This window comes from Garra rufa, chromosome 18 (assembly GCF_049309525.1).
Source record: "Garra rufa chromosome 18, GarRuf1.0, whole genome shotgun sequence".
NCBI classification, from domain to species: domain Eukaryota; kingdom Metazoa; phylum Chordata; class Actinopteri; order Cypriniformes; family Cyprinidae; genus Garra; species Garra rufa.
In genome coordinates, this window is record NC_133378.1 from 39,783,756 (window position 1) to 39,805,026 (window position 21,271).

Genomic DNA, 21,271 nt, shown 5'->3' on the forward strand with positions numbered 1-21,271 from the left:
TATTCATTTGCTTATGAATATTAAATACAAATACTGACAATTGTAAAAACGCACTTGATTATTAAACGCAACAGTATTAAATCAGTATAAATCGCACACTTTTGTCAGTTTCCACTAACTTGTCTCTGAATCTTTTTAATATTAATTAAAGAACAAAGTGCGCTCTGACTTCGGTCGTTACGGTAAAGCATATGTGTCCGGAAGAGAGAGGTTCGACGGACTCCGTGCTCGTCGGTTTTAGATGCTCGTCGGTTTGATGGGCGATGGGTCTGATCGCTCGTGTGCGGAAAGAATGGTTTATCATCGGTATAGTGCTGGTCATTACGTGCGCCAAACTAGCGCCGTCCGTGGGGGTGAAAGGAGGTGAGTGTGATCGAACCGCACGACTAACGTTATACATTTCAGGACAGTTAACCTCTATAAAAACTTTAAAATCACTTAATGGAGAAATAATAAAGCATTATGCCTTGATCAACATTAGGAAATGATCGTAATGACTAAATGCAAGCATCTGACAGAACAAGAGAAGATTAATGGTTGATTATTTATGTTTTGGCATAAAGTGTAAGGTTAAGAAGTTATGTCAGATGCAAATGTATTCAATCTAAATGTATGTTTTCATGATAGAGTTTAAGTCTAAACAAGACAATGCAATGTTTTTATGAATAAGGTTTTGTGGGCAACAGGTTGATGATTGTTTTAAGTGTAGTTGTCATTCATTGTGACACGTTGCAACACCCGGATCTGAACAATCCTGTTCGGGGAGAGAAAGCAATTTGTTATAGAGTCTGTTTTTCCTGTTTATGTATATGTGAAAACATTAAGATTTAGTACTTTGTTTTAAACGCATTGAAGTGTGAAGGTTACATCCCCCTTTCAGAATCTGCAAAATGTTATTTGACCAAAATGCATGTTATTGTTTATTGTCCACAAGAGAAAATAATAGTTGAATTTATAAAAATGACCCTGTTTAAAAGTTTACATAAACTTGATTCTTAATGCTGTGTTGTTATCTGAAAGATACACTTCTGTTATCTTTTTTTCATGAGTCCCTTGTTTGTCCTGAACACTTAAACTACCTGCTGTACTTGATTAAAATCCTTCAGGTCCAACAAATTCTTTGGTTTTCCAGCATTTTGTGTATTTGAACCCTTTCCAACAATGACTGTATGATTTTGAGATCCATCTTTTCACACTGAAGACAACTGAGAGACTCATATGCAACTACAGAAGGTTCAAACGTTCACGATGCGCTAAGAGCCAGGGGTTTAAACTTTTGAACAGAATGAAGATGTGTACATTTTTCTTATTTTGCCTAAATAGCATATTTTTAATTTAGTACTGCCCTTTAGAGTCTACAGAAGATTCTTACATGTTTCACAGAAGACAAAATAAGTAAAATTTACCCTGATCTTTAAATTCTAAAAGTTTTCTTAATGCATCATGTTTCCTTCTGAACTTCCGTGAGCGTTTGAACCTTCTGTAATAGTTGCATATGAGTCTCTCAGTTGTCTTCAGTGTGAAAAGATGAATCTCAAAACCATACAGTCATTGTTGGAAAGGGTTCAAATACACAAAAAGGCTGGAAAACCAAAGAATTTGTGGGACCTAGAGGATTTATTCTAAAGAACAGCAGGCAGTTCAGAACAAACAAGGGACTCATGAGCAACTATATCTCATATATAGACATATACACAATATATCAGTTGTCTTTATGTCTTTATATATCATCCCTTTACTATGATGCAAATGGGTATGATATGATATGACTACCGTGTTCATATGCCATAGTATTTACATTTGTACGCCAATGAAAAATTGAAGAAAACCATGCTTACCTGTTTAAATTGCCATGCTGTTACCTTAGTGCTATTATCCCAGTGTCCCAAAACATAATAATGTAATACCATTTTACGTACATAATAGCTCATGCTTATGTTTTCTTTCAGGTCCTCTTCGGCCAGAGATCACAATCACCTATGTTGCAGTATCTGTTATTTTCTTTAACAGTGGTTTGTCTTTGAAAACAGAGGTATGACTGGTACTAGTTTGGTTTTTGTTATGATTTCATAGACTTTTAAAAACTAATACCTATTTTGCTCTGTTTCTCAGGAGCTGGCAAGTGCATTGATGCACGTAAAGTTGCATTTCTTCGTTCAGACATTCACTCTAGTATTTTTCCCCATCGCCATTTGGCTCCTTCTCAAAGTTCTGGCCCTGACGGCGATCAACGGATGGCTTCTCAGAGGGTGAGTGCATGTATTTTCAGTCCTTCTCCTTGCACACAGTCACCCTCTCTACCTGTTCGCCGCTTGGCTGAATGAAGTCTCTGTCGGTAGGTTTGTGCTGGGTGTAACTGGATCTCAGGGGTCTTCTGTGTTGGCGCTTTTGGTTATTTTACTCTGAGAGAGTCGTGAAGGAGCCGACACGTCCTTTCACAGACTGAAAAGACTCATGTTTTTATAATATTTAAGAACATGAGTCACTACAGCACAACCATTAGCTGAAATTTCCTGACGTGACTCAGGGTGATTATAGTAGAGCGATGCTTGATCCTGTTTGGAAATACAGTGGGGGGAAAATGTGATTTAAATGCTAAGTTCTGTGCGTTTTATTTATTAATACCTTTCTCTTTCTCAGGTTGCAGACGGTTGCTTGTATGCCGCCCCCTGTTTCCTCTGCGGTCATCCTCACTAAAGCTGTAGGAGGAAATGAGGTACATTGAGGATTAAACTATAATGCATCATAAAAACTTTACAAGTAGACGTCACAATAAAGTCATGATCATTTTTATGATCAAACTGTTCGAAAAATAACTTTCCAAAAGAACAAAATTTGGTGTAGTAAATAAAAAACAAACCCCTTCAGAAATAATAACTTTACAAATTAAAATCTTTCATAACAATGATCACAGCGTCACAAGCTTGCATTCATCACAACAACTATACAAACACATTCATCACAACAATCACAACTTTACAAATACTTTCCATTACAACGTTCACAATTTTACAATTAAATTTCTCCATATGGTAAAAACTTTCAAAAACATTTGATCACAACAATCAACTTTACAAACACATGCATCACAATTTTACAAACATTCCATCATAACTATCACAACTTTACAAATGCATTATATCACATTGATTATATTATTACAAGCTTGCACCCTTTGCAACTTTAAAAACACATTCCATCACAGGTTTACAAACGTTTAATCACAAATACATTCCTCCATATGGAGAATAACACAACTTTCAAAAACGCACTTCACAACAATCACAACTTTACAAACAAATTCATCACAATCACAACTTTACAAAAACATTCTTTCATATAGGTAAAAACTTTACAAAAACACACTTCATCACAACAATCAAAACTTTACACAACTTTTACAAATTCATCACAATTTTACAGCTTTACAAATGCATTTTATCATAATGATCACATCTTTACAAGCTTGCACCCTTTGCAACTTTAAAAGCACACTTGATCACAACTTTATAAAAACACTCAATCACAACTTTAATCACAATGATCATATCTTAACAAGTGTACACTCACTGCAACTTTACAAAAACACTTCATCACAACAATCACAACTTTACAAACATTCCATCCCAACTCTTCAAATGCATTTTATCACAATGATTATCTTTTGCAACTTTAAAAACACACTCTATGACAACTTTACAAACACATTCATCACAATTTCACAAACACATTTCATCACAACACAGTCACAGCTTTACAAATGCAGACCTCCGTATGGGTAACAACAGCACTCGATCACAACTATCAAATGGTAGTAATAACTTTAGGAAAACATTTGATCACAACTATCACAACTTTCAAAAGCATTTCATCACAAAGATCATGTCTTTACAAGTTAGGGTTAGGAAACACTTTAAAATCACTTCATCACAAACACAACTTTACTAACAAATTCATCCCCATTTTACAAACATTCCATCACAACTATTACAACTTTACAAATGCATTTTATCACAATGATTATATCTTTACAAGTTTGCACCTACTGCAACTTTAAAAACACTCCATTACAACAATCACAACTTTACAAACACATTCCAACACAGCAATCACAACTTTACATGGTAACAAGTTTAGGAAAACATTCAATCACAACTTTACAAATGCATTTCATCACAAAGATCATGTCTAAACAAGTTTGCACTAATGTCAACTTTAAAAGCACTTCACCACAAACACAACTTTACTAACAAATCCATCACAATTTTACAAACATTCCATCATAACTATTACAACTTTACAAATGTATTATATCACAAATCTTATATCTTTACATGCTTGCACCCTTTTGGAACTTTACAATCACATTCCATCACAACAATCAGAACTTTACAGAAACACTCAATCACAACTTTACAAATGCATTATATCACATTGATTATATTATTACAAGCTTGCACCCTTTGCAACTTTAAAAACGCATTCCATCACAGGTTTACAAACATTTAATCACAAATACATTCCTCCATATGGAGAATAACACAACTTTCAAAAACACACTTCACAACAATCACAACTTTACAAACAAATTCATCACAATCACAACTTTACAAAAACATTCTTTCATATAGGTAAAAACTTTACAAAAACACACTTCATCACAACAATCAAAACTTTACACAACTTTTACAAATTCATCACAATTTTACAGCTTTACAAATGCATTTTATCATAATGATCACATCTTTACAAGCTTGCACCCTTTGCAACTTTAAAAGCACACTTGATCACAACTTTATAAAAACACTCAATCACAACTTTACAAATGCATTTAATCACAATGATCATATCTTAACAAGTGTACACTCACTGCAACTTTACAAAAACACTTCATCACAACAATCACAACTTTACAAATTCATCACAATTTTACAAACATTCCATCCCAACTCTACAAATGCATTTTATCACAATGATTATCTTTTGCAACTTTAAAAACACACTCTATGACAACTTTACAAACACATTCATCACAATTTCACAAACACATTTCATCACAACACAGTCACAGCTTTACAAATGCATACCTCCATATGGGTAACAACAGCACTTGATCACAACTATTACAACTTTACAAATGCATTTTATCACAATGATTATATCTTTACAAGTTTTGCACCTACTGCAACTTCAGTCACCACTTTACAAAAACATTCCATCACAACAATCACATCTTTTCAAATACTTTCCTCCATATGTGTAACAACAACACTCAATCAGAACTTTACAAATGCATTTTATCACAATTATCATATCTTTACAAGTTTGCACCCACTGTGACTTTAAAAACACAGTACAACAGTTATAACTTTACAAACACATTCATCAGAGCAATCACAACTTTACAAATGACATTCCTCCAAATGGTAATAACTTAAGGAAAACATTTGATCACAACTATCACAACTTTCAAATGCATTTCATGACAAAGATCATGTCTTTACAAGTTAGGGTTAGGAAACACTTTAAAAACACTTCATCACAAACACAACTTTACTAACAAATTCATCACCATTTTACAAACATTCCATCACAACTGCCACAGCTTTACAAGTACTTTGCTCAATATGGGAGGAAATATTTTTGCAACAAGACTCAATCACAACTGTCACAACTTTACAAATGCATTTTATCACAATGATCATATCTTTACAAGTTTGCACCTACTGCAACTTTAAAAACACTCCATTACAACAATCACAACTTTACAAACACATTCCAACACAGCAATCACAACTTTACAAATGATATTCCTCCAAATGGTAACAAGTTTAGGAAAACATTCAATCACAACTATCACAACTTTACAAATGCATTTCATCACAAAGATCATGTCTCAACAAGTTTGCACTAATGTCAACTTTAAAAGCACTTCATCACAAACACAAATTTACTAACAAATCCATTACAATTTTACAAACATTCCATCATAACTATTACAACATTACAAATGCATTATATCACAAATCTTATATCTTTACATGCTTGCACCCTTTTGGAACTTTACAATCACATTCCATCACAACAATCAGAACTTTACAAAAACACTCAATCACAACTTTACAAATGCATTTTATCACAATGATCATATCTTTACAAGTTTGCACTTACTGCAGCTTAAAAACACAGTCCATCACAACAATCACAATTTTACAACATTTCAAAAACACGTCTTTACAATTGTATTGTACAATACAATTTGTTGTACAAATCATAACTTTACAAGCAAATAATCACAACATTTTGTGCACATAGCAGATAAACATTTGTTTTTAATGTATACGTTTATGTATTTAATGTATGTGTTTTATTTTCTTTACAGGCTGCAGCCATTTTCAATTCAGCATTTGGGAGTTTTCTGGTAAGTTTGATAATAATGAGAGACAAAAAAGGGAGGGAAAGCACAAATAGACAAACAAAAGAACAAAGTAATAAAAGCATAATGTGAATGAGTCACTTTTTTTATCCTGTCTACAGGGGATTGTAGTCACTCCTCTTCTGCTGCTGGTATTTGTGAGTATAAATCCTCTTTAATTTGTTATTTCAGTTTAGCATGTTGTTTGTTAATGTGCAATATATTAAGTATATATTTCTTCCCTCTGTATTGTTTGTGTGTTTATAGCTGGGCTCCTCGTCTTCTGTCCCGTTCACCTCCATCTTCTCGCAGCTCTTCATGACCGTGGTTGTCCCGCTCATAGTTGGACAGGTGAGTGTTAGTAAATTGTGTTTAAGGTGTGTTTTGATGCTCAAATTATTTCACACAACCTACCAAATGTCAACAAAACAGTAGTAAAATTACTTCTAATCCTCAATCAAGGTAACAGTTTTGTTTTTGACTTGTCTATGAGTAAAATCTTTGAATCTATAAAAATAAATCTAATCTAAGATATATATTTAAGTAAAATCAATTCGTAAATGAACACATTCTCGTAGTATTTCGTCTTTATTCTCATACTATTTCGACCTTATTCTCGTAGCATTTCAACTTTATTCTTGAAATATTTAGACTTTATACTTGAATATTTCGTCTTTATTTTCGAAATATTTCTTCTTTATTCTCAAAATATTTTGACTTTATTCTCGTACTATTTCGACTTTATTCTCGAAATATTTTGACTTTATTTCATAGTATTTTAACTTTATTCTTGTAGTCTTTCCACTTTATTCTCGTAGTAGTTCGACTTTATTCTTGAAATATTCCGACTTTATTCTCATAGTATTACGACTTTATTCTCGTAGTATTTCGACTTTATTCTTGAAATATTCCGACTTTATTCTCATAGTATTACGACTTTATTCTCGTAGTAGTTCGACTTTATTCTTGAAATATTCCGACTTTATTCTCGTAGTATTCCGACTTTATTCTTGAAATATTCCGACTTTATTCTCATAGTATTACGACTTTATTCTCGTAGTATTTCGACTTTATTCTTGAAATATATCGACTTTATTCTCGTAGTATTCCGACTTTATTCTTGAAATATTCCGACTTTATTCTTGAAATATTCCGACTTTATTCTCATAGTATTTTGACTTTATTCTCGTAGTATTCCAACTTTATTCTCGTAGTATTTTGACTTTATTCTTGAAATATTCCGACTTTATTCTCGTAGTATTCCAACTTTATTCTCGTAGTATTTTGACTTTATTCTTGAAATATTCCGACTTTATTCTCGTAGTATTCCAACTTTATTCTCGTAGTATTTTGACTTTATTCTTGAAATATTCCGACTTTATTCTCATAGTATTTTGACTTTATTCTCGTAGTATTCCAACTTTATTCTCGTAGTATTTTGACTTTATTCTTGAAATATTCCGACTTTATTCTCGTAGTATTTCGACTTTATTCTCGTAGTATTCCGACTTTATTCTTGAAATATTCCGACTTTATTCTCGTAGTATTCCGACTTTATTCTTGAAATATTCCGACTTTATTCTCGTAGTATTCCAACTTTATTCTTGAAATATTCCAACTTTATTCTCGTAGTATTCCGACTTTATTCTCGTAGTATTTCCGACTTTATTCTTGAAATATTCTGACTTTATTCTCGTAGTATTTCGACTTTATTCTTGTAGTATTCCGACTTTATTCTCGTAGTATTTCGACTTTATTCTTGAAATATTCCGACTTTATTCTTGAAATATTCCGACTTTATTCTCATAGTATTACGACTTTATTCTCGTAGTATTTCGACTTTATTCTCGTAGTATTTCGACTTTATTCTCGTAGTATTTCGACTTTATTCTTGAAATATTCTGACTTTATTCTCGTAGTATTTCGACTTTATTAGGGCCCGAGCACCGATGGTGTGAGGACCCTATTGAATCTGCTCCGTTTATTATTATTATTATTAGGGCCCGAGCACCGATGGTGTGAGGACCCTATTGGATCTGCTTCGTTTATTAGGGCCCGAGCCCAAAAGGGCGAAGGCCCTATTGTTCTTCTAAGGATTCTTATTAGGGCCCGAGCCCAAAAGGGCGAAGGCCCTATTGTTCTTCTAAGGATTCTTATTAGGGCCCGAGCCCAAAAGGGCGAAGGCCCTATTGTTTTTCTAAGGATTATTAGGGCCCGAGCCCAAAAGGGCGAAGGCCCTATTGTTTTTCTAAGGATTATTATTATTATTATTATTATTATTTTTTTTTCAATGTTTTGGGGGATTTCGGGGGCCTTAACATACACGAAAACTCTTGAAACTTTGCACACACATTGGAACCTGCGGCCATCAGGGCCGGACAGACTTTGACATGGGGGGGTCACCTGGGGGGGGCATGGCACAGCGTTAAAAATTGCGACTTTTGAAGGGCTCTGGAGCGCACAACGGTTGATCTACAGTCACCAAAATTCATACACATATAGACCTCATCGGGCCGAACAAATTTCACACTCATAGTCCGTGCTTCGCCAAACAGGAAGTCGGCTATTCAGGGATGTCTAAAAAGTGTATGCAATGGAATTTGAAATACTCCTACTAGGCCTTTCCACCGATGGCCACCAAACTCGGTCAGCATGATCTCAAGACATTGGGGACGCAAAATTGCCAGGGGATTTTTGATATCTCGAACGGTTTGACCGTGACGGGGCGACAAATTTATGGCGAGAAATGAGAAACAGGAAGTGCCTAATAACTTTGACATACTTTGTCTGATTTTGACCAAACTTCAGCAGTTTGTTCATCGTCTGATGCCGATCACAGAGATGTGACTATTATGAGTCAAAGTTATAGCGCCACCAACTGGCAGCAGAAAGCGTGACGTTTTTGAAACGCTTTAAACTCAGCCTCTTAATTTTACTCAATTTGCTTCAAACTTCATCACAATAATGTCAAAACACGACCGATAAGAATCTGTGAAGGGCGTTATCCATAACTTTTATCATGTTGCCATGGCAACGTGTCAAACTTTAACTTTAGTTTTTTGTGTTTTTGAGCCACTTAAAATGCTTAGAATTTCATGAAACTCAACACACACATCTGTATTAATGACAGTTAAACACTGATAAAAGCCCATAAATGGGCGTGGAGCAGGCGCTCCATAGCGCCACCTTTTGACAAAAGTTGGGGGGTTACTTTGTCCTACAGTCACCAAACTCGGTACATATATTGGACTCATCAAGCCGGACAACTTTCTAATTTACACCCATTAGCTACGACCAACAGGAAGTCAGCTATTTTTATTTAAATATGGATTTTTGGAAAAATCAAGCTGTGGAATTTGAAATACTCCTCCTAGACCTTTCCACCGATGGCCACCAAACTCGGTCAGCATGATCTCAAGATATTGGGAATGCAAAATTGCCAGGGGATTTTTGCTATCTCGAACGGTTTGGCCGTGGCAGGGCGACAAATTATGGCGAGAAATGAGAAACAGGAAATGTCTAATAATTTTGACACACTTTAGCTGATTTTGACCAAACTTAAGCAGTTTGTTCGTCGTATGATACCGATCACAGAGATGTGACTATTATGAGTCAAAGTTATAGCGCCACCAACTGGCAGCAGGAAGTGTGTTGCTTGCAAAACACTTTTAAATCAACCTCTTTATTTTACTCAATTTGCTTCAAACTTCATCAGAATAATATCAAAACACGGCCGATGAGAATCTGTGAAGGGGTCCTTGATACATCAAATGCTGTTGCCATGGCAACATGTCAAACTTTAACATTTGTTTCCTGTGTTTTTAAATATAGCTGTGAATAAATTCATATCACTCATAGCAGAATCAGACAGTTCACAGCAAACTTTGTCAACATGATGCCAAGATACTGAAGATGTTAAATTGTGAACGGCTTTGGGACATCTTGAACGGTGTTGATGTGGTGATTTATGAAAGTAACAATAAAAAAGATGAAGAGTTATTTTCATATATCTTTAAATTGCATTATTCTTACTCATCAAAACTTTTTACATATAAACAACAAGAAATTCTTAGGAAATACGTGTAGTTTCAAAATGTTATCATGCTCAGAGGCCCCAAAAACATTAAAAGTGTCACATAAATTTGTCAGATTAAAGCTCTAATACCAGGGATGAACACTAGAGGTCCTCATAAGATAAGGAATCGTTTGACCTCTAATGCTATTTAGCTCATTCTCAGTGTATAAGAATGAAAATAATCCATAGAATCAGTTGATATAGACTGTACTGTCAGTGTACTTTTACATAATTATTTTGTATAGGTGCTTAAAGAGCATTAAAATCTTTTTTTAATCTTTTAAGGAAAAATTATATGATTTATATACATATATACAATCTCACTGATAGAATAAAAAATCTTATAAGTATGACACTATACTGCTCAGTTCACTTAATTAGAATGAGAAACAAATACATCAACTAAGTTAATATGTATTTATTTTTAATATATTTGTTTATAATTATTTCACAGATGCTTATAGATCATAAATAATAATAAATAATATTAAAAAATGGATGTAGATCATAAAACATGGTAACTATTTAAAATAGGGTCTCTTTTGTTAACATTAGTTAATGAACTAACACAAGAACGAACAACGAACAATATATTTGTACTCGATTTTCTTCAAACTTCATCAGAATGATGTAAAAACACGGCCGATGAGAGTCTGTAAAGGCGTCCCTGATGCATCAAATGCTGTTGCCATGGCAAATAAATAAAAATACAAAATACATTCAAATATTTGTTTCCTGTGTTTTTGAGGCAGATAGCGTGCCTAGAATTTCATTTTCCATTTTCAATTTTCAATGATTTATTATATATTTAAAGTGCAGCATCCTAACTCTTTGAAACTTTTTTCATACAAATAACTATTCATTCTGATTAAACACAGTTCATTTCATAATTATACAAAACTCCACGAATGAAAGAAAATTAAAAAACAAATCTGATCTCACTCTGCTCTGCACTCTATGTGTGTGTTTGTGTGGTAAGTGGCTGAGTGTAAGGAGGTGGGATGGGTGGTAAGAGAAAGAGTCAGACAGGAGGAGAGACAGTTAGGGTTAGTCCAAAGGGTTATTGTGAATGCATGTGCCAACTGGGCACCGTTTTCCAGATGCTATCAGTATGGCGACTGCCAGACGGCGAGGGCCCGGTCAACGCTGCTTGCAGCTTTAATTTTTTTTTTTTTTTTTTTTTTTTGTTAACCTTCCGGGCACTTAAGGGGGTCTTAACATACTCAAAAACTCTTGAAAATTTGCACAGACGTCGGAATCTGCGGCCATCAGGACGCCACAGAGGCTGGTACCGGGGCGTGGCAAGGGGACTCTACAGCGCCCCCTGGAATTTTGAGGGCCATATAGCACACATACTTGAACGTACACATATGAAACTCGGTACACATATAGAACTCATTGAGCTGAACAACTTTTGTATTCTATGTCATTTTCTCCAAGCAACAGGAAGTGAGATATTTAGGGCTGTGTAAAAAGCGCATGCTCTGGAATTTAACGTACTCCTCCCAGGGTTTCGATAGGATTGTCACCAAACTCGGTCAGCATGATCTCAAGACATTGGGGACGCTAAATTGCGAGGGGATTTTTGATATCTCGAACGGTTTGGCCGTGGCAAGGCGACAAAGTTATGGCGAGAAATGAGAAACAGGAAGTGTCTAATAACTGTTGCACACATTGCCTGATTCTGATGAAACTTCACCAGATTGTTCGTTGTATGATGCCGATTCCATAAATGTGACTATTATGAGTCAAAGTTATAGCGCCACCAACTGGCAGCAGGAAGCGTGTCATTTTCAAAATGCTTTGAAATTAGCCTCTTAATTTTACTTGATTTTCTTTAAACTTCATCAAAATCATGTCAAAACACGGCTGATAAGAATATGTAAAGGGGTCGATGATAAATCAAATGCTGTTGCCATGGCAACGTCTCAAACTTTAAAATTAGATTCCTGTCTTTTCGAGGCAGATAACATGCTAAGAATTTCATGAAACTCAACACACACATCAATATTTATGATAGTTAGACACTGGCAAAAGGTCATAAATGGGCGTGGAGCAGGCACTCTATAGCGCCATCTTTTGACAAAAGTTGGGGGGTTAGTTTTTCCTACAGTCACCAAACTCTGTACATATATTGTTCTCATCAATCTGGACAACTTTCTAAATTAAACTCATTAGCTAAGACCAACAGGAAGCCGGCTATTTCCATTTGAATGTGTTTTTTTGGAAAAATCAGGCTGTAAACAAATTCACACTTCTTCTAAGAACAACCAGCTATTCACACCAAACTTTTTTAACATGAAGAGAAGATTCTGAAGATGTTAAATTGCGAGCGGATTTTGGATATCTTGAATGGTGTTGACGTGGTAATTTTTTAAATATGTAGTAAAAAACATAACCGTCATTTTATTTATATCTTTAAAGTGCAGCATCCAAACTCTTTACAACTTTTTTCACACAGAGATCTAATCATTCTGAGCAAGTGGTGTTAATATAAATTTTCTACAAGCTTCAATGAATTAATGAAAATTAAAAAACGAAATCAGAAACCTGCTGTCACTCTGGGTGAATGTCTCTACTGTATGTATGTGCGTTCAGTCAGGCTGAGAGAAGCTCATTATTGCAGGGGGGAGGGGTGAGAGGCAGAGAGGGTGACAGAGTAGAGAGCCATGCTACAGACCATCTTTGAGTTAGAAATGCACATATATGTACTTTAATTACATAAATATGTCTGATCTTTGAGTGTCTGATATTTTGAGAAAATATAAAGGGTCATTAAGTCTTTCATTGTTTGTATTTTGCAGTTGTTGTTTTTTATTTATTTTTTACTGAACTATACCATGAACTTGTCCTATTCAGTCACATAGCAAAAGATTAAGAAAAATACAACTTTTAAGCATGAGTGATTTATCTTCATTGTAGACAATATTTTCATAGTGTTATTTATTAAATATAAAATTATAATAATTAAAAATTTCAAGACAAACTTTGACAACAAAAACTTTGCTGTTATCTGTTCAAAACATCTGAAAACCATCATTTTAAGATCAGTTATATATATATCGCCCCATTAAAATACTCAACTTGATTTTTAAAGATATTTTGAAGGAATGAAGCGTTTATAGAGCACTTTATTGTGTATTGCTGTACACCCACATTAACTGTGTTCATGTTAATTCACAGTACATAAACTATATATAAATACTTTTTTTAGCTTAATATTAATTAACATTAATAAATGCTATTTATTTATTGGTCATGTTAACTAATATAGTTAATGTTAACAAATGAAACTGGATGGCAACATTTTATATTTTGTGTGTATGTGTCTGTGTGTTGATTTTAAAGTCTAACCCTTTCAATTCTGTAAACTTAAAATCCAAACTAGCAGAGGGTTACTGTGAATGCATGTGCCAACTGGGCACCGTCTTCCTTATTGATTCTTAGTTATGTAGTGCTTAAGAGTGATGTCTTATAACAGGAGTCACCAGCAAAGCAATATCCACACAAAAATTGTACAGATAGGTAACAATGACATTTAAGCAGAAGTGGTGGACGTAAAGCAAGCAATAATAACATTTTGTTATCATCATGAATTACATGTTCTTATCATCATCATCAGAATATTGGGAAAATGTTCCCTATATTGTGAACGGCTTTGGGATATCTTGAACAGTGTTGATGTGGTGATTTATGAAAGTAACAATAAAAAAGATGAAGAGATATTTTCATTTATCTTTAAATTGCATTATTCTAACTCATCAAAACTTTTTACATATAAAGAACAAGAAATCCTTAGGATATACGTGTAGTTTCAAAATGTTATCATGCTCAGAGGCCACAAAAACATTAAAAGTGTCATTTAAATTTGTCAAATTAAAGCTCTAATACCAGGGATGAACACTAGAGGTCCTCATAAGATAAGGAATCGTTTGACCTCTAATGCTATTTAGCTCATTGTCAGTGTATAAGAATGACAATAATCCATAGAATCAGTTGATATAGACTGTACTGTCAGTGTACTTTTACATAATTATTTTGTATAGGTGCTTAAAGAGCATTAAAATCTTTTTTTTATCTTTTAAGGGAAAATTATATGATTTAAATACATATATATACACTCTCACTGGTAGAACAAACAATCTTATAAGTATGACACTATACTGCTCAGTTCACTTAATTAGAATGAGAAACAAATACAAAAAGGCCAAACAAAAAATCAACTAAGTTAATATGTATTTATTTTTAATATATTTGTTTATAATTATTTCACAGATGCTTATAGATTATTAAAATAATATTTAAAAATGCTTGTAGACCATAAAACATGGTAACTATTTAAAATAGGGTCTCTTTTGTTAACAATGGCTAATGAACTAACAAACACGAACAAACAACGAACAATATATTTGTACTCGATTTTCTTCAAACTTCATCAGAATAATGTAAAAGCCCAGATGCATCAAATGCTGTTGCCATGGCAAATAAATAAAAATAAAAAATACATTAAAATATTTGTTTCCTGTGATATTTAAGGCAGATAGCGTGCTTAAAATTTCATTTTCCATTTTCAATTTTCAATGATTTATTATATATTTAAAGTGCAGCATCCTAACTCTTTGAAACTTTTTTCATACAAATAACTATTCATTCTGATCAAACACAGTTCATTTCATAATTATACAAAACTCCACGAATGAAAAAAAAAAAAACATATCTGATCTCACTCTGCTCTGCAGGAGGAGAGACAGTAAGGGTTAGTCCAAAGGGTTACTGTGAATGCATGTGCCAACTGGGCACCGTTTTCCTGATGCTATCGGGATGGCGACTGCACAGACGGCGAGGGCCCGGTCATCGCTGCTTGCAGCTTTAATTAGGGCCCGAGCACCGATGGTGTGAGGACCCTATTGAATCTGCTCCGTTTATTATTATTATTATTATTATTATTATTATTATTATTATTATTCTTCTCCAAAATGAATCGCATTTTTGAGGGCTTAGACATACCCGAAAACTCATGAAACTTTGCACACACATCAAACCTGGCGAAAATTTACGTCTGATATGGGTTTCAGAAGTGGGTGTGGCAAAATGGCTCGACAGCGCCACCTTTAGACGTTCAGCGGTGTGCGCTTTCAGCTGTGATTCACGTACATGCACGGAAATCGGTACACACATGTAACACACCAATACCTACAAAAAAGCCTCTTGGAGCAAAATCCGGAACCCAACAGGAAGTCGATTAATATTAATATTCTCAACAAAATTTGTGTCATTTTTGCCATTTTCAGGCGTCATACTTGAACGAACTCCTCCTAGAGATTTATTCGGATCAACGCCAAATTTGCAGAGTCTAGTCTAAAGCCCTTTGTGACGTTAAATTGTGAAGATCTAGAGTTTTCATCGGAGGGCGTGTCCATGGCGGCCTCGCAAATTTCGATGTTTCGCCATGAAAAAGGAAGTTGCTATAACTCAGGCATACAATGTCCGATCTGTCCCAAACTTCTCATGTGTGATAACACTCCTGACCTGATGACATCTACATGCCCATATTCAGTTTTACTCATAGCGCCACCTGCTGGCAACAGGAAGTGTCATGCTGTACTCTGCAACAAACTCCTCCAAGAGATTTAATCAGATCAACACCAAAATCGGTCAGTCTAATAAAAAGGCTTTAGCGATGTTAAATTGCGAAGATCTTGAGTTTTTGTTGAAGGGCGTGTCCGTGGCGGCCTGACAAATTTCGAGGTCTCGCCATGGATATAAAACTTGTTATAACTCAGCCATAAAATGTCCGATTTGCCTCAAACTTCACATATTCGATAAGAGTCCTGGCCTGAATACATCTGAAGGCCAATATTCTATTATAATCACAGCGCCACCTGTTGGCAACAGGAAATGACTTGTATCAAACTCCTCCTAGAGATTTAATGATATCAACATTATATTTGGTCAGTCTGATCTAGAGGCCTTAGAGATGTTAAATTGCGAAGATCTTGAGTTTTCGTTAAAGGGCGTGTCTGTGGCTGCATGACAAAGTTTGATGTTTCGCCATGGACATAGAAGTTGTTATAACTCAGCCATAAAATGTCCGATCTGCCTCAAACTTCACAGGTTTGGTGAGAGTCCTGGCCTGAAGACACCTAAAGACCAATATTCAGATATTATCATAGCGCCACCTGTTGGCAGCAGGATATATCATATCTTTCACTAACTCAAACATACCAAGGTCAATCTGCACCAAACTTCATATGTTTGATGAAAGTGGTGGCCTGAACACATCTACATGTCAATAATCAGTTATAGGCATAGCGCCACCAGCTGGCAGCAGGAAATTTGGCACATTTAAGTGACTTTGACATATTTCTCCTATTTTACTGTATTAAAAGCATACTACCCACCATTTGCTGTGTTCCTAAAGCCACCGGTCGGCGGTGAGCCCGTGTGCGAGGGCCCGTTCATCGCTGCTTGCAGCTTTAATTAGGGCCCGAGCCCAAAAGGGCGAAGGCCCTATTGTTCTTCTAAGGATTCTTATTAGGGCCCGAGCACCGATGGTGTGAGGACCCTATTGAATCTGCTCCGTTTATTATTATTATTATTATTAGGGCCCGAGCACCGATGGTGTGAGGACCCTATTGGATCTGCTTCGTTTATTATTATTAGGGCCCGAGCACCGATGGTGTGAGGACCCTATTGAATCTGCTCCGTTTATTATTATTATTATTATTATTATTATTATTATTATTATTATTCTTCTCCAAAATGAATCGCATTTTTGAGGGCTTAGACATACCTGAAAACTCATGAAACTTTGCACACACATCAAACCTGGCGAAAATTTACGTCTGATATGGGTTTCAGAAGTGGGTGTGGCAAAATGGCTCGACAGCGCCACCTTTAGACGTTCAGCGGTGTGCGCTTTCAGCTGTGATTCACGTACATGCACGGAAATCGGTACACACATGTGACACACCAATACCTACAAAAAAGCCTCTTGGAGCAAAATCCGGAACCCAACAGGAAGTCGGTTAATATTAAAATTCTCAACAAAATTTGTGTCATTTTTGCCATTTTCAGGCGTCGTACTTGAACGAACTCCTCCTAGAGATTTATTCGGATCAACGCCAAATTTGCAGAGTCTAGTCTAAAGCCCTTTGTGACGTTAAATTGTGAAGATCTAGAGTTTTCATCGGAGGGCGTGTCCATGGCGGCCTCGCAAATTTCGATGTTTCGCCATGAAAAAGGAAGTTGCTATAACTCAGACATACAATGTCCGATCTGTCCCAAACTTCTCATGTGTGATAACACTCCTGACCTGATTACATCTACATGCCCATATTCAGTTTTACTCATAGCGCCACCTGCTGGCAACAGGAAGTGTCATGCTGTACTCTGCAACAAACTCCTCCAAGAGATTTAATCAGATCAACACCAAAATCAGTCAGTCTAATAAAAAGGCTTTAGTGATGTTAAATTGCGAAGATCTTGAGTTTTCGTTGAAGGGCGTGTCCGTGGCGGCCTGACAAATTTCGAGGTCTCGCCATGGATATAAAACTTGTTATAACTCAGCCATAAAATGTCCGATTTGCCTCAAACTTCACAGGTTTGGTAAGAGTCCTGGCCTGAAAACATCTGAAGGCCAATATTCTATTATAATCACAGCGCCACCTGTTGGCAACAGGAAATGACTTGTAGCAAACTCTTCCTAGAGATTTAATGATATCAACATTATATTTGGTCAGTCTGATCTAGAGGCCTTAGAGATGTTAAATTGCGAAGATCTTGAGTTTTCGTTAAAGGGCGTGTCCGCGGCGGCGTGACAAAGTTTGATGTTTCGCCATGGACATAGAAGTTGTTATAACTCAGCCATAAAATGTCCGATCTGCCTCAAACTTCACAGGTTTGGTAAGAGTCCTGGCCTGAAGACACCTAAAGGCCAATATTCAGATATTATCATAGCGCCACCTGTTGGCAGCAGGATATATCATATCTTTCACTAACTCAAACATACCAAGGTCAATCTGCACCAAACTTCATATGTTTGATGAAAGTGCTGGCCTGAACACATCTACATGCCAATAATCAGTTATAGGCATAGCGCCACCAGCTGGCAGCAGGAAATTTGGCACATTTAAGTGACTTTGACATATTTCTCCTATTTTTACTGTATTAAAAGCATACTGCCCACCATTTGCTGTGTTCCTAAAGCCACCGGTCGGCGGTGAGCCCGTGTGCGAGGGCCCGTTCATCGCTGCTTGCAGCTTTAATTAGGGCCCGAGCACCGATGGTGTGAGGACCCTATTGAATCTGCTCCGTTTATTATTATTATTATTAGGGCCCGAGCCCAAAAGGGCGAAGGCCCTATTGTTCTTCTAAGGGTTCTTATTTTTTTTTTTTTTTTTATTTTTTTAAACCTTCTGGGCACTTTTGGGGGCCTTAACATACTCAAAAACTCTTGAAAATTTGCACACACGTCGGAATCTGCGGCCATCAGGACGCCACAGAGGCTGGGACCCGGGCGTGGTTCAGGGCCTCTACAGCGCCCCCTGGAACACAGTTTGAAAACTTGATGTACTGCGCACACATACTTGCACGTATTGATATGAAACTCGGTACACATATAGATCTCACTGAGCCAAACAACTTTTGTACTCTATGTCATGGGCTGAACGCAACAGGAAGTGAGATATTTAGGGCTGTTTAAAAAGCGCATGCTCTGGAATTTAACGTACTCCTCCCAGGGTTTCCAGAGGATTGTCACCAAACTCGGTCAGCATGATCTCAAGACATTGGGGACGCTAAATTGCGAGCAGATTTTTGATATCTCAAACGGTTTGGCCGTGGCAAGGCGACAAAGTTATGGCGAGAAATGAGAAACAGGAAGTGTCTAATTACTGTTGCACACATTGCTTGATTCTTATGAAACTTCACCGGTTTGTTTGTTGTATGATGCCGCTTCCATAAATGTGACTATTATGAGTCAAAGTTATAGCGCCACCAACTGGCAGCAGGAAACGTGTCATTTTCAAAATCCTTTGAAATCAGCCTCTTAATTTTACTTGATTTTCTTCAAACTTCATCAAAATCATGTCAAAACACGGCCGATGAGAATATGTAAAGGGGTCGATGATAAATCAAATGCTGTTGCCATGGCAACGTGTCAAACTTTAAAATTAGATTCCTGTCTTTTCGAGGCAGATAACATGCTTAGAATTTCATGAAACTCAACACACACGTCAATATTAATGATAGTTAGACACTGGCAAAAGGTCATAAATGGGCGTGGAGCAGGCACTCTATAGCGCCATCTTTTGACAAAAGTTGGGGGGTTAGTTTTTCCTACAGTCACCAAACTCTGTACATATATTGTTCTCATCAATCTGGACAACTTTCTAAATCAAACTCATTAGCTAAGACCAACAGGAAGCCGGCTATTTTGATTTGAATGTGGATTTTTGGAAAAATCAGGCTGTAAACAAATTCACACTCCTTCTAAGAAAAATAAGGTATTCACACCAAACTTTTTTAACATGAAGAGAAGATTCTGAAGATGTTAAATTGCGAGCGAATTTGGGATATCTTGAACGGTGTTGACGTGGTGATTTTTTAAAGATGTAGGAAAAAAACATAACCGTAATTTTTTTATATCTTTAAAGTGCAGCATCCAAACTCTTTACAACTTTTTTCACACAGAGATCTTATCATTCTGAGCAAGTGGTGTAAATATCAATTTTATACAAGCTTCTATGAATTAAAGAAAATTAAAAAAAGAAATTAGAAACCTGCTGTCACTCTGCCTGTGCCTGTCTGTGTTCAGTCACCATTGAGTCACTGAAGAGTGACTGAAGGGGGGAGGGGTGTAAGGGAGAGAGACCAGTGGAACATGCTGTTTTGCTTAAGACCATCTTTGAGGAAGATGCACATTGCTGTAGCGTAATCGACATAAATATGTCTGATATTTTGAGAAAATATAAAGGGTCATTAAATCTTTCATTGTTTGTATTTTGCAGTTGTTGTTTTTTATTTATTTTTACTGAACTGTACCATGAACTTGTCCTATTCAGTCACATAGCAAAAGATTAAGAAAAATACAACTTTTAAGCATGAGTGAATAATCTTCATTGTAGACAATATTTTCATAGTGTTATTTATTGAATATAAAATTATAATAATTAAAAATTTCAAGACAAACTTTGACAACAAAACAAACTTTGCTGTTATCTGTTCAAAACATCCGAAAACCATCATTTTAAGATCAGTTATATATATATCGCCCCATTAAAACACTCAACTTGATTTTTAAAGATATTTTGAAAGAATTAAGCGTTTATAGAGCACTTTGTGTACTGCTGTACACCCACATGAACTGTGTTCATGTTCATGTTAATTCACAGTACATAAACTAATTTACCTTTAAACAATATATGAATACTTTTTTTTTAGCTTAATATTAATTAACATTAATAAATGCTATTTAATTATTGTTCATGTTAACTAATATAGTTAATGTTAACAAATGAAACTGGATGGCAACATTTTATATTTTGTGTGTATGTGTCTCTGTGTTGATTTTAAAGTGTAACCCTTTCAATTCAGTAAACTTAAAATCCAAACTAGCAGAGGGTTACTGTGAATGCATTTGCCAACTGTGCACCGTTTTCCTTATTGATTCTTAGTTATGTAGCGCTTAAGAGTGATGTCTTATAACAGGAGTCACCAGCAAAGCAATATCCACATACAAATTGTACAGATAGGTAACGATTTAAGCAGAAGTGGTGAAT

The 21,271-nt window shown here is 35.6% G+C and overlaps 1 protein-coding gene across 1 annotated transcript in view; it reads left to right on the forward strand.

Annotated features, from left to right (window-relative positions):
• The first annotated feature begins 216 nt into the window (after positions 1-216).
• Positions 217-21,271, forward strand: part of slc10a7 (solute carrier family 10 member 7) — a 91,761-nt gene continuing 70,706 nt past the window's right edge. The window contains exons 1-7 of the mRNA XM_073823485.1: positions 217-363; positions 1,950-2,032; positions 2,113-2,249; positions 2,641-2,716; positions 6,383-6,421; positions 6,538-6,573; positions 6,683-6,766. Coding sequence (XP_073679586.1) covers positions 264-363; positions 1,950-2,032; positions 2,113-2,249; positions 2,641-2,716; positions 6,383-6,421; positions 6,538-6,573; positions 6,683-6,766 — 555 coding nt within the window. The 5' untranslated portion in view covers positions 217-263. The remainder of the gene's footprint in view (positions 364-1,949; positions 2,033-2,112; positions 2,250-2,640; positions 2,717-6,382; positions 6,422-6,537; positions 6,574-6,682; positions 6,767-21,271) is intronic.